The 15,765-nt window shown below is 42.0% G+C and overlaps 1 protein-coding gene across 1 annotated transcript in view; it reads right to left on the reverse strand.

Annotated features, from left to right (window-relative positions):
• Positions 1-7,587: 7,587 nt before the first annotated feature.
• The window catches only part of LOC137384021 (cell death regulator Aven-like), a 56,567-nt gene continuing 48,389 nt past the window's right edge, over positions 7,588-15,765 (reverse strand). The window contains exon 3 of the mRNA XM_068057587.1: positions 7,588-8,339. Within this exon, the coding sequence (XP_067913688.1) occupies positions 7,628-8,339 (712 nt within the window). The 3' untranslated portion in view covers positions 7,588-7,627. The remainder of the gene's footprint in view (positions 8,340-15,765) is intronic.

A 15,765-nucleotide genomic window follows, 5' to 3' on the forward strand; every position in this document is an offset into this window, starting at 1 on the left:
GAATGGTCTCCTCTGTGCTGGAACAATTATATGATTCTGTGATTCTATCTAACTCATTAGTTCTTGCATGGACCATGATATTTGGTTGCTCTCCCTCTCTTTTGAGAACTTTGTCCACTCGTTTAATGATGTTCTTCACATTTGCTCTGTAGAAGCAACATGCTATTTGGGACCCTGCTCACCACTCCCGTTTACCTATCCTTGTGGTCCATCTACCTTTCTCTTCCCTCTCCTCACTTCCCCACACCTTGTAACCCCCTACGTCAAGGTGCCCCAGTGTTCCTTAAGGCCACAGTCCTCTGAGTTACTGTCACTGTCTGCCTCAGAATTGTCAAACTCTATGATCAAGAAATTTGACATGCGACCAACATAGGTGTGAAGTCAGCAGTGCAATAGTCCCATGCCAGTCTGAGGCCTGAGCTGAATTTGGCTTTAGTCCTCATTTAAATGTCATTAGCAAGCGACAAGTGCCAAACATGTGACCCACTGCAGTTCACCCTTTAGGGAGAGCCCAGAATTGGCTGGTTGCTATGCTAAGCTGGCCAGCAGGTCACAGGTGATTTTAAAGGGATACAGAGCTCAAAAACTTCGGCAGTAGTCTGGAGTTTGTGTCTGTGTACAGGAGGAATATTTCTGATTTCCCTAGGTTCAAAAAACATTGAAAATGTCCAGTGCCTTTTTTTTGAGTAGCCTCCGATAGCTCCTTTAAGATTAGGCCTGGTACAACAAAATGGAACATTCGTCACAAAGTCTGCCCATTTGTATCCAAATTTCACATTGGGATCCTGTATGCTAATTTATATATTTAAGGAGTCTAACACCTGTTTCTGTCAGGTGCCTCGGATGACTAAAAGTTGTCCAAGCCAATTATGGTGTTTTACACACTTCTGATACAGTTCGGGCATGGTAGGTTACAAAGTGATCACAAAGATTGAATACTGATTTTACTCTGGAAAAATGGGCATCTGTGAGTTGAATTTCTCCCCCAGTGTTTCAGTTGAACAGTTGCAGGAATTTGGGTGGCCTGCACCTGTGATTGTTGCTTCTGCAGATGCTCCTGCTGATGCTCACCATGTCTTTTTTTGACATTAACCCTTGTATCCTGAACTGTTTTCTGGGTGAGTGCGATCCAGGAATCCATCATTGTCTCTGATGTTGCAGTATGTGGTCAATTACTATCCAACCTCTGCTTCAGGGACTCAGCTTTCTAGCAGTTAGTGCTAATGTGCTGCCTCTGGATTCACTGAAGATCCACAACAGCAAACATCTCACAGCCCACAAAAGGCACGAGGGATCCCTGCCTACCATCTCTCTATTTTTAACAAACTAACTTAACAATGTGGATAGTCTGAGCTTGAACTCCCACCAGCACCAAATTCCAACAAGAATTGAACAACATTTACTGACTCTGTAGCTACCACAATCTGTTGCTGTTTTGTATCTCTCACTCAAGATACTATGCACACATCAGGGTTTTTTATGCCTTCCCCTTGATCAAAATGTCTCTACTCTCTCTTTTCTCCCTGGACAGGTTCAGCCTCCCTCCCTCCCACATCACCAGTATCTCTCTTCTCTCTTCAACTCACTGACATGCATTCGCTTTTTTTGAGGGATAAGTGTATCTGACCCTGAAGTGGTTCATGTTGGACCAAGTACAAATTTTTTCTGAATAAATCAGCATCCATCCATTTGCAACCAATGCAAGTTAGTCCTTGGATTTATTGTTACACTTAGCTGCGGTTACACCTTAATAATTTCTTTTGAGTGCATAGAGGAGACTGGGTACATCATCACATAACCAAGAACCCAACACTGTAAAGCAATTTAAATATGTCAGCTAAACAAATTCTGTTGGAATTTCTATCGTATGGAACAGAAACTAACTGCTTAACAGTTTGATTTAGGTAACCAGTTTAAGGTGCTAAATGAGATATAGCAGGATAGATGATGGAGATAAATTAAAATATTGAATTGCTTGCAATATGTTCCTTATAGTGCACAGGTTATGAACAGTTGTGTGTGTCAGTTTACTTATTCTTTCTCAAAGAAGCATGGGAATATGTTTAAAGCCTATGATTGATGATACGAATTGGTCGGTGATGCATTCCCTATTAGGTCTGCAATGACAAGCAAACAAATGTGCCTGAATAGTCAAAATAAGTGTTTGTATGTGGCAGCCTCTTTCAATCAGATTGAGATGTTCATGTTTTCTTGATATGGGTAAAGACCTTCATTTTGCAAATTTGAAAGTAACAGTTCTCAGGCATCATGACATCTGACACTGATACTTCCTAGTAAAACGTCAAAGAGAAATATCAGAATTTAAAGGCCCACTGTTGCCCCATGAACCAATTTATGCAGGTGCATGGTATCTGGAAAAACTTGGAACCACCTAAGCTTTTCCCAGTTGTGATGATATTGAGGTGGGAAAAGTCACCAATACTGCTTCCACACTCAAGAGCATTGTTTAGGGTCTACAAATCATAATAATGCCATTTCAGTGTCTATTTAAAAGATGCAAAGTTTAACCTATTAAGAATTTATGTTAACCTCCCAAATTCCATCATTCTACATGTGCACAGAAAATAATTTAACCCACTGTGATCATTTTATACGTTACAAAATCAAGAGTGATGGGAGGCTGTGCAACCCTTACTGCACAGTGCAAATCTGCTTTCCCTGTCAATCTATTCAGTTTTCCCTGATTTTTTTCTTCTATTTTGCTGGAAGTTGTCCAATCTGTTGTGCAGTAATGGTCTCCAGGTCCAGTTCCTGAGATGGTATAAATGAGCATGCACCTGTATCCTTCAGCAGTATTGCTTGGGTGCGGTTGTATCTCTGTGTTTTAGTAGTCGGCCCATGTCAAGCTGTGTGATTGGCAAGAGTACAGCACAACGTAAATGTGTTTTATTTATATATTCTAATTGGCTCAGAATCCTTTAAAAATTCATTCTCAGTATGTGGGCTTCCCTGACAAAGCCAATTTTTATTGCTCGTCGCTCACTGCCCTGAGAAGGCTTTCTATTTGAAGCACTGCAGTCAGCTGTATGGTCTGCCTGGTTTTATTTTTGTTTTATTTCTTGCCAAGGACAGACCATTGGGGGACTCTATAGGCATTATACCTTGCTGAAATTAAACCACAGCTTCACAAAGAGGTGGCGGGGAAAGGAAATTTATCCTAACTTTTTTCTAAGGAAGATGTAGGCTGTCTTATTTACATAGCAGGTTGCTGTTATTGAAAATCCTGGAAGGAATGTTTCCTGTAAGCGACGTGGTCACTCAACACAGACCGCGCACAAGTCAGCCCCTTTAAATTACCACACGTGCGTGGCCGCAAAAAAAATTTAAAGGGGCCGTGCACTTAAATAAATCATTCGTGCACTCCAGAGAAATATTTGAGAGCACGTTGTCTGGCACCCCTGATTACTCTGAGCTAGCAAAGCAAAAATACCATCCCATATTTCAATCATTCTAGAGTCACAAGAGTACCTCAGCCACCAGCAGTGTCCAACATCAGCCCTATCACAATATCACCACTGTAATCATATACATGGCCCCTATGTCAGCTTTAAAGATGGAAGAAAGATGATTCATATATTTTAATACATTAATTTTAATATACCCAACAGTTATTACAAAAACTATATTTTCTAAAGCGCTAGCCAAATCTTTTTGTAGTTTACCTACTATTGTGTAGAACCAGCTGAACATGTTTCATGAAAGTGAAAATATTTTTATTACAGTTAGACTACTTTTTTTGATAATTGATACATTTATTCAATGCAAAAAAGATTTACCTATTTCCAAACAAAATGCAATGTTACATTCTTTATAAATCCACTCTTCAGTATAATTCGTTTACTTTTATTACTATTACTTCTCATACTTTTATCATAATCTCCCTTCCCCCACATCCATCTTCAAATGTATTCTACCTTTACCTAGTAACATGTGTCCAGCCACAGACTTGCCCTTTCAGTAGTTGCATGGAGATGAAAGCATATGTACCAGCTCTTTTCCCTCTTCAAAGCTCTGTATGCAACCATATAACTACAGTGCTTAATCATTTTCCTCAAAAAATAATTATGGTTAATGGCATCCCAAACTGCTGCTTACATAATCTGTTTTTTGTGCTTGCACCTGGTTGTCCACTTCTACCTTCCATCTGTTGTTGTCTTTTAACAGGTCAACTCTTTGAAGATTTGCCATGTTGCACACAGCACAACTGGAAACAAAATATTCACAGATGCTTTGGGGCTGCCACTGTGTGATCTAACAACAGAAGCTCATTTTTTAAAATGCCAAATATGCACTGTATGATTTCAGTTACAATATTGTGGGAAGCATGAAACCTTGCTTACAGACAGCTTGAGGAACATGGGGCATGGCTTCAACCCATAGATCTGTCACCTGAAGACAAGTGACATGACAATAATAACAGACAGTAAACATAAAGATTGAGTGGTCTGGAGACTCTAATGGCCACCTACTGGCAGAATGTTCTTGGATAAATGTCTTGTTTAGTACCAAGTTATGCAAGAATAAATTAGTAGTGGATACTTCTAGGTTAGATTGCATATATATCAGCAATAATATTGGCATTGCCTTTCTTTTTTTATTCATTCTTGGAAATGAACTTGCAGGTGGTGGTGTTACCATGCATCTGCTGCCATTGTCCTTCTAGGCGGTAGAAGTCACTGGTTTGGAAGGTGCTGTTGAAGAAGCCTCAGCGAGTTGCTACAGTACATCTGTACACACTGCAAACACTGTGCATCGGTGGTGGAGGGAGTGACTGTTTAAGTTGGTGGACGGGGTGCCAATCAAGCAGGATCCATTGTCCTAGATGGTGTTGAGTTTCTTCAGTGTTGGCGCTGCAATCATCTAGACAAGCAAAGAGTATTCCATTACATTCCTGACTTGTGGATTGTAGATGGTGGACAGGCTTTGAGATTTAGAAGGTAAATACACAACCTCTGACCTGCTCTTGTAGCCACAGTATTTATCTGACTGGTCCAGTTAAGTTTCTGGTCAATGGTGACCTCCAGGATGTTGATTGTGGGGGTTCAATGATCGTAATGCCATTGAATGTCAAAGGTTGCGGAGGGTGAGGTGTTGGTGGTTAAACTCTCTCTTGTTAGAGATGGTCATTGCCTCACACTTGTGTGGTGTGAATGTTGCTTGACACTTATCAAGCCTGAATGCTGTCCAGGTCTTGCTGCATGTGGACATGGACTGCTTCATTATCTGAGGCATTATGAATGCAATTGAACATCAGCAAACAGCCCAGTTTCTGACCTTATGATGGAGGGAAGGTCATTGATGAAGCAGCTGAAGATTGTTGAGCCTACGACGCTGTCCTGGGGCTCTCTTGCAGCGATGCCCTGGGGCTGAGATGATTGGCCTCCTTTGTGCTAGGTATAGCTCCAGCTGTAGATTCACAAAATGGGACACTTTTCTGTTACTGTATTCTTGACAGATTTTCAGGAAAGGAAAGACACATTGGTTCAGTTGATGAAAGTCCTTCATATGAGAGAATGCCTTTTTATCATTGCTGTGGTACTGCTTGGAGGCAGATGCTGTTTGCATCTTCCTGAGCAATGGTTACTTGAGGAAAGGCTTTGGACATTTGTGATATTTGTCCTTGGCTACTCTTATAGTGTCTGAATTATCTACACTGCTAACTTCCATAATCCATTTTAATTTGATAAAACAAAATTTCACATTTGTAATTTTGCCTCTTTTATTATACTTCACAGTGGAATAATGAATGTGTCATATTTGGTTATTAGAACCATCATCTGGCCCTAAATAGTTAGTTTACTTTGGCACGAGTACATAGATTGTCCCCATAAGTAAATAAATGGTTATAGAAAACAAAATGTAGTGCAAAGTGCAAAATGATCCTTAGAATTTAATTCTGAGAAAGAATTTAAATATGATTAGGAAAAAAAGTAATAGCAAATAGACAAAAGAAAACATTTGATTGATTAAATTTGAATGAAATGAGCACATACCCCTGTGGCGAAGTACACCATTATCAGAAGATGAACATCTATGTTATTATATCGGGTCCATGCTTTAGCTGAATAATTTCATTACATTAATTCTACTCCAAGTACTCATCTCTAAATAGCCAGGCCAGCTGCATTCATTTGCATTGCAGAATTTTTTAGCCATCACTGAATTAGTTGCCTGTTGTTGTCTCTAGTTATTTTTCTCTATAGCTATTTGAGGTTTAAATGCCACATTTGAATTGATGGAAGTTTTTCTGATATGTTTTGCTAGATTTCCAATATGTGAACATTTAGACTTGAAGCCAAGGTAAATTTAATTTCCTAGTTATTAAAATATGTATCTTCTGACCTTCATTTAATTTATTTCCTTTAAAGAATTTTTTTTTTTTACAAGCAGTATTACATAGAATTCCATAGACTGTAGAGTACAGGAACATACCTGTGTTTCTGCTCCACATGAGCCTTCTCTCACCCTTTTTCCTCTAACCCTATCAGCATAACCTTCCATTCCTTTCTCCCTCATGTTTATTTAGCTTCCCGTCAAATACATTTATGCTGTTCACCTCAACTACTCCTTGTGGTAGTGAGTTCCACATTCTAACCACTCTCTAGCTAAAGAAGTTTCTCCTGAATTCCCTGTTGGATTTATTAGTGACTATCTATGGTCTCTACTTTTGTCTCCTTCACAGGTGAAAACATCTACTCTACATCTACCCTATTGAAACTTTCATAATTTTAAAGATCACGATCAGGTCACCATCCGCAATTTATGATGATTTGATGGTGGTTGACAGTGTGGGAATTGGCTGGGTTATTTTGTTCGTGGATAGGACACATTTTCAGGTAGGTCGCAGTTTCATTGTAGCCCTGCAACAGATTGGCTAGAGGGCAGCTAGTCTGATGCCCAGTTCTTCAACTCTAGAGCTGGGATGTTGGCAGTGCCCATAGCTTCATCTGTGTCCAGTGCATTCAGATTCTTCATAACGTCACGTGGAGTAAACCGAATAGGCTAACATTGGCATACCGGGAAGAGGCTGAATAGGATTATCCTTTTGGCTGAAGACACTTGCAAACACATCATGCTTATAGAATCATAGAATCATAGAAAGATACAGCACTGAAACAGGCACTTCGGCCCACCGAGTCTGTGCCGACCATCAACCACCCATTTATACTAATCCTACATTAATCCCATATTCCCACCACCTACCTACACTAGGGGCAATTTACAACGGCCAATTTACCTATCCTGCAAGTCTTTGGCGGTGGGAGGAAACAGGAGCACCCGGCGGAAACCCACGAGGTCACAGGGAGAACTTGCAAACGCCACACAGGCAATACCCAGAACTGAACCCGGGTCGCCGGAGCTGTGAGGCTGCGGTGCTAATCACTGCGCCACGGTGCCGCCCAAAATTACACCATTCGACACTCTTATTAATATCTGCTTAACTGGCCAGCAATGGAATACTATTGAAATACATGCTATAGCAGCAATGAATTCAAAAAGAAACATGTCCTAACAATTACCCAACTGTTTGCAGGAAATGTGATGCCACTGTTGTTTACAGTCTTTTAGTCTTCATTTCTACACTTGCAAGATTGTCATGGTAACATTATGATATCATGCTATCTAACCAATCTTCCAGTTCCTCCTCAGAGTTAAGCTTCTTAACTGTTTCTGCTGCTTGTGAATTTGTACTGTCTGTCATGTCGGCACCAGACGAGTCAGTTGAAGTATTAACTGTTCCAGGGTCACAGAGAACTTCTACATCCTGAGCTCCCTTTAAGAAAATATCATTACTTTTGCTGACAGGCGTTTCTAATTGAAGTAAAAAATCCAGCTCCTCGTCTAGCTTGTCTGGTGGTTGCTGAGATGCAGGAGGAGCATTCTCAGGTGCTTGTGTTACAGGTTTGAGCATGAGGCTGAAGGTATTTTTGCCTGGATCCCCAGGCACAGAGTTGACTGGGATGTTGTCCACAGCTGTTGCTTGTGCTCTAAACTGGCTAAATTTGCTTAGGGCATCATGCATACACATCATTCTCATCTGTGGTAGTTCTGCAGGAGGAGTTATCTGTACCAACTCAGCTTCCACATTCAGTCTAAGGTAGAGGGGGAGTTCCTGAAGGGACTGAGCCAGGGATTGACAGTCTACAAACAAAGGTGATATCTGTTTACTAGAAGGAACCTCTACTTCCCACTCCTTTTCCTCAGCAAAGCGGAACTGTGCAAATGAATCACCTGCCGAACTCAGCAGCTTATCTCTGGAACTGATGTGATGAGCTCCACCATGGTTGACTGTGGGGATGTTAATGGAGCTGCCTGCTCTTTTCAGTCATTTGTTTATCCACCAGAATTCTCAGCAGGATGTGGTAGGGCTACTGGTTATGGGATCACTTAGGTCTATCTATAGCCTGCTGCTTTTGACATTTAGCATCTCAGGTAGCCCTGCGTAATAGCTTCACTAAGCTCAAGGGTATGCCTGACCTGTGAAGTTACAGATTGCAAAGGTACTGCTCCCCATGGCTTGCAGACTCTAATGGATGCCCAGTTTTGAGCTGCTAGATCTGTCTTTAGCCTATCACTAACATGGTGAAGGTGTAACATTGTACAATGGATAATTTCATCACAGTGGAGATGAGACTTTGTTTTCACAAGGACCAAGTCTTCTTTGAAGGAACTAGTATCAGAATATAAGAGATTTAGTTAGAGTTAGAGAGATACAGCACTGAAACAGGCCCTTCGACCCACCGAGTCTGTGCCAACCATCAACCACCCATTTATATCAATCCTACATTAATCCCATATTCCTGACCACATCCCCATCTTCCCTCAATTCTCCAACCACCTACCTACACTAGGGGCAATTTACAATGGCCAATTTATCTATCAACCTGCAGGTCTTTAGCTGTGGGAGGAAACCAGAGCACCCAGTGGAAACCCACGTGGTCACGGAGAACTTGCAAACTCCACACAGCCAGTACCCAGAACTGAACCTGGGTTGCTGGAGCTGTGAGGCTGCAGTGTTAACCACTGCGCCACCCGAAGATAGTAGTATCTTCATAACAGAAAGAAAATGGAACCTATCTATATCAGTTTGACACAATAGTTGTATTCTTGTCTCTAAGTCAGTAAATGATAGTGTAGGGTTCATGCCCTAATGCAGTATTTGGGAACATATTCTTCACTGCAGTATTGAGGGGCTGCTGCATTGTCACAAATGCTGGGCAGGATTTTATTCTGCACTTGGAGATGGGAATGGAGGTGGGAGGGGCACACAAAATGGCATGGGGTGACATTGGGCGCGTGCCCGACGTTGTCCTGGCCCCATGCCATTTTGTCAGGGGCAGGGAAGGCCGAAGACTGCCTTCCCACCCCAGGTCAATTGAGGCCTGGTCACTTAAGGGCAGCCTCTTGCCTTCGCTCCCATTTTGCAGGTTTGAGGGGCCTGCTGCCACGTGGAGACACCACAGACTCGGGGGGGTTGTTCCTCCTCTGGGGGCAATACATGGCCCATGGAGGACCCCCACGGCGGCAATGGCCAACCTCCAGTAAGACCCACCACCCGCCCTCGCCAACCCGCACCACCCACTTACCAGAGCCTGCCTGACTTGCTGCGGCATCTCCAACCCCACCTACCTGCCTCCTGTGGTCTCCTCCATTTTCGGTAGTGCAGGCCTCCTGCAGTACTGACAGTGGCCACACTGATTGGCCGGCAGCCCTGGAGGCAGGAGCTTTTTCCCTTAAAGGGACGGTGTTCCCAATAGCAGGCAGTTAATTGGCTGCCCGCCATAGAATTCCGCCAGGGGTCTGACAAAGGGCCGAAGTGGGGTCTCCCCCTACCTTCTGGTCTGCAGCCATGACCCTTATTGCCAGGATAAAATCTGACCCGGTGTCCCTCTCTGTCTATTCCACTGATTATTCTGTAACTCTCTGAAGAAGAATAGAGTTCACCCAGGGTCCTGTCAATATTCATCCCGCAAGCAACACCAGAAAATCATTTCTGGTCATGTATCTTATTTGTGTGTTGGACCTTGAATGTACAAATTGCCTGCCGACAGAACAGTGACTTCAAAAATAATTTATTGCTTGTGAAGCACTTTGGAATATTCTAAGGATGGGAAAGTCCCTATAAAAATGGAATATTTTTCTTTTTATTGATTCTATGCTTATGGTGGCTGGAACTGAGAACAAACTTCTAAATATTTTAGTAAGTCTGTGGACAGTTATTATTCGAAAAGTTTATCTTTAATTACAGTACAGGCGCTCATTTTCTGCACAGCATTTTCAAGCTTGTATAATTTGTCACCATTTCCTTGTCACTTCAGGTTCAGCACACATTTGATGGCATAAACATGAGTGTGGGTGGATGTTTATGGCTGTAATTGTGATAATTGTTCATAGATGGTAAGATATTGTTGATGGGTCTGAGATCTACAAGGTTATTAGTGCTACATACTGATCACATCACACCACACCTTTACTTTAAAGAATTGAAATATAATTAGAGTCGATGAAAATCTCCTGCAGATTGTGCAACATCAATGAATTGTTCCTATGTTTGCAATAAATTAGAAAAAATAGAATAAAAGAAATTTGGATCTGGAATTCACCATTTTATTTCCTTGCTAGATTAGATTACATGACAACTAAAGCACTGTCTTACTTCTAATGACTATCAGCTGCGCCCACACTACACCCACATCGTTAAACTTAACAGACCGTATTTCTGCAATTCTTCCATCTATATAAATTTATCAAAATGATGAGCACTCATTGCAATATTCAAATTGGTCTCCATTCCACTTTCCACTTCCGACCATTAAAATCATAGGAAGCCTTTCCTTTGACCAAAATTGACCTAAGTCTCATCTGCTATTTATATTAGAATCAAACAGGTTAGGAAGCAATGTGTAATTTCCAGTCCTGGATTCAAATGAGGACGCCTTTGACCTTAAAAAAACTTCAATACCAGTGGACGATAAAGCAGTATTCGACCAGTTCTAATGGTTCTCAACTTGGATATCCTTTCAATTGGTACCCAAGACCAAAAAGAATTGCAATTTGCATCATTGTATATTGAGTTATTTACTAACTGGTTAGTTAAGGTTGCATGAGCGATGAGGATCCAAAACATCAAGGTATTCTTGCAGAAGCAGAAACATTCTTTAAATTTAAGATATCTGGACAGAAAAGAGTACACAAACACCTGTGGTAAGGAAGGGTAAAATCAGACCATGTTCCCACTTTTGATGGTTTGCCAGTAGCCCCTGCGAGAAGTGATCAGGAGAGTACTGTTTTGATAGTGATGCTCTTTTATCAACTAGTCTGATGATCACTGTCAAGACTCAGGAATAAATGATAGCCTTTTCGGGAGATGCACGAAGGTGACTGTTGACTATAGAATGACACCCCAGCAAATAGTCATTGTTAGAAGCGAGGAGAGGATTGGCAGAGCAAAATGCGCAAGGGGAATTTTTGCTTTTTACAAAGGAAGTAAGCTAAAAGTAACTAAAAGGAGTATCAAAAAAGTTAATAGAACAATAAAAAGGTGGTTATAGATAACAGCAAAAGGGATCCAAAGAACTTCTACAGCTATGGAAGTTACAGAAAATGTATCAGGCTAGAGAGATTCCTTAATCGATAAGTTGATTAGAAGTACTATACAAAAACGTTAAGTAAAATTTTCTAAATCTTCGCAAATGAAGGTTTGGTAACTTCTTCAAAGAATTTCTGTATGTCATGAAATAGAACTTATTGGCTTGATTTTCTGTTGTAATTTTTATAAAATAAAGTATAGAACCATTGAAAAATTACAGCACTGAAGGAGGCCATTCGACCCGCATGTCCATGCTGGCTGGAAAAACAAACTAGCTGCCCATTCTAATTCCACCTTCCAACACCTGGTTCATGGCCTTGCCAGTTACAGCACTTCAGGTGCATGTCCAGGTACCTTTTAAAAGAATTGAGGGGTTCTGCCTCCACCACCGTTCCTGGCAGTGAATTCCAGAAACCCACCACCCTCTAGGTGAAAAAGCTTTTCCTCATGTCCCCTCTAATCCTTCGACCAATCACCTTAAATCTGTGCCCCCTGGTAATTGACCTCTCCACTAGGGGAAACAGGTCCTTCCTGTCTACTCTATCTAGGACCCTCATAATTTTGTACACCTCTATTAAGTCACCCCTCAGCCTCCTCTGTTCTAAGGAAAACAACCCTAGCCCATCCAATCTTTCCTCATAGCTGCAACTTTCAAACCCTGGCAACATTCTTGTAAATCTTTTCTGTACTCTCACCAGAGCAATTATGTCCTTTCTGTAATGTGGTGACCAGAACTGTACACAATACTCCACTGTGGCCTAACCAGTGTTTTATACAGTTCCAGCATTACATCCCTGCTTTTGAATTCTATACCTCGGCCAATAAAGGAAAGCATTCCATATGCCTTCTTCACCACTCTATCTATCTGTCCTGCCACCTTCAGGGGCCTGTGGACATGCACTCCACTTCTTCTGCCCCTCTCAATATCCTCCCTTTTATTATGTATTTCCTCACTGTATTTGTCCTCCCCAAATGCATTACCTCACACTTTTCTGGATTGAATTCCATTTGCCACTTTTCCGCCCTCTCAACCAAACCATTGATATCTTTCTGGAATCTACGGCTATCCTCTTCACTATCGACTACATGGCCAATTTTTGTGTCATCAGCAAATTTCCCAATCATGCCTCCCACATTTTAGTCCAAATCATTAATATATACCACAAACAGCAAGGGACCCACCACTGAGCCCTGTGGAAATGCCACTGGAAACAGCTTTCCATTTACAAAAACATTCGTCGACTACTACCCTTTGTTTCCTGTCCCTGAGCCAATTCTGGATCCAACCTGCCACATATATATATAGATATATTAATGATTTGGACTTAAATGTGGGAGGCATGATTGGGAAATTTGCTGATGACACAAAAATTGGCCATGTACTTGATAATGAACAGGATAGCCGTAGACTCCAGAAAGATATCAATGTCTTGGTTGAGTGAGTGGCACAGTGGTTAGCACCACAGCCTCACAGTTCTAGCGACCCGGGTTCAGTTCTGGGTACTGCCTGTGCGGAGTTTGCAAGTTCTCCCTGTGACCATGTGGGTTTCTGCCGGGTGCTCTGGTTTCCTCCCACAGCCAAAGACTTGCAGGTTGATAGGTAAATTGGCCATTGTAAATTGCCCCTAGTATAGGTAGGTGGTAGAAGAGTTGAGGGAAGGTGGGGATGCAATAAGGAATATGGGATTAATGCAGGATTAGTATAAATGGGTGGTTGATGGTTGGCACAGACTCGGTGGGCTGAAGGGCCTGTTTCAGTACTGTATCTCTGTATTCCCAGGGGCTTTCATTTTACTGGACAGTCTGTCATGTGGGACCTTGTCAAATGCCTTACTAAAGTCCATGTAGACCACATCCACTGCACTACCCTCATCAATCCTTCCTGTTACTTCCTCAAAAAACTCAATTAAGTTAGTAACACATGACCTTCCCTTAACAAATCCATGCTGACTATCCCTGATTAATCCATGCCTTTCCAAGTGGCAGTTTATCCCGTCTCTCAGAATTGATTCTAACAATTTACCCACCACTGAGGTCAGACTGACCAGCCTATAATTATTTGACCTATCCCTCACACCCTTTTTAAACAACGGTACAACGTTCAAATGATGGAAGAACTAGCAGTTTTGTTAATCAACTCTACTTCCTCTAACAGATCATTTATAGATTTTCTTCTCAAGGTATTTGTCGAGGCACTGAGTGGAATTTTATGCCGTGGCGCTCCCGACAGCGGGACCAGAAGTTGTCGTAACTTCCGCTCCCACCGCAAATCCCGTTTCTCAATGCGATTTTGTATTTAAATTAGCCATGCGGCGATGGGCTCGGGGAACACGTGGGATCATGCGACAGAGGCGGCCTTTCATTGGTGGAACCCACCATCACTGCCCCAAGCACCATGATTGTCACAGATATAAAACATTCTGTCCTTGCAGACTCAAGGATCAGAAGCCTTCCTTTAATGTAAGTATCTTCAGACTAACTTAAATTGAAGCTTTTACTTAAATCAAAATGTTTTTATCTCCTTTATTTTGTGACAGTCAGCATGACCTTCATGTTATTTATTTTTCTTACAGCCAAAGTGAATGACATGGCAGCCAGTAGGCAGCATTCCGCCCCAAGGTTCAGTGATGCTTCCCTGCAGGTTCTCCTCCAGGCCGTCAGGGAAAGGCGGGAGGTCCTCTTCCCTGCAGATGGAGTCCGAAGACCCTCCTGCCTCACCAAGGCGGCCTGAATGGAGGTAGAGGAGAAGGTCTCGAACTGTGGGGTAACTGTTAGAACATGGATGCAGTGCTGCAAGCGAATCAATGACTTGCTCAGATCACTGAGGGTAAGTGGTCCTGGACAGGTTGCTCCATTGATTTCTTCCTTGGTTCTCTCTTTAAAGCAGAGAACGCAAGGAATGCAGTGGAATGCATGAGCAAATGAACAGACATATGAACATACTAACTAGGAGCAGGAGCAGGCCACTCAGCCCCTCGAGCCTGCTTTGCCATTCAATAAGATCATGGCTGATCAGATTGAACCTCGACTCCACATTCCCACCTATCCCCCGATAACCTTTCACCCCCTTGCTTATCAAGAATCTATCTACCTCTGCCTTAAAAATAGTTAAAGACTCTGCTTCCACTGTCTTTTGAGGAAGAGAGTTCCAAAGACTCACGACCCTCTGAGAGAAAAAAATTCTCCTCATCTCTGTCTTAAATGGGTGACCCCTTATTTTTAAATGTTGACCCCTAGTTCTAGATTCTCCCACAAGCGGAAACATTCTTTCTACATCCACACTGTCAAGGCCCTCAGGATCCTATATGTTTCAATCAAGTTGCTTGTTACTCTCCTAAACTCCAGCAGATACAAGCCTATCCTGTCCAATCTTTCCTCTTAAGACAACCCACCCATTCCAAGCATTAGACTAGTTGACCTTCTCGGAACTGCATCCAATGCATTTACATCCTTCCTTAAGTAAGGTGACCAATACTATACACAGCTGTCCAGATCTGGTCTCACCAATGCCCTGTATAACTGAAGCATAACTTCCCTACTTTGCATTCGATTCCCCTCACAATAAGCAATAGAATTCTTATTCGCTTTCCTAATTACTTGCTGAACCTGCATACTAACCTTTTGCGATTCATGGACTGGGACACCCAGATCCCTCTGCATCTCAGAGCTCTGCAATCTCTCACAATTTAGAAAATATGCTTTTTTATTCTTCCTGCCAACATGGACAATTTCATATTTTCCCACATTATATTTCATTTGCCAGATCTTCACCCACTCACTTAACCTATCTATATCCCTTTGTAACCTCCTTATGTCCTCTTCACAACTTACTTTCCTCCCTATCTTTGTGTCATCAGCAAATTTAGCAACCATACCTTCGGTCCCTTCATCCAAGTCATTTATATAAATTGTAAAAAGTTGAGGCCCCAGCACTGATCCCTGCAGCACACCACTCGTTATATCTTGCCAACCATAAAATGACCCATTTATGCCTATTCTCTGTTTCCTGTTTGCTAGCCAATCTTCTATTCATGCCAATATGTTACCCCCTACACCATGAGCTTTTATTTTCTGCAATAACCTATGCAGCACCTTATCAAATGCCTTCTGGAAATCCAAGTACACTACATCCACTGATTCCCTTTGATCCACAG

Source organism: Heterodontus francisci, chromosome 25, assembly GCF_036365525.1.
Source record: "Heterodontus francisci isolate sHetFra1 chromosome 25, sHetFra1.hap1, whole genome shotgun sequence".
NCBI classification, from domain to species: Eukaryota; Metazoa; Chordata; class Chondrichthyes; order Heterodontiformes; family Heterodontidae; genus Heterodontus; species Heterodontus francisci.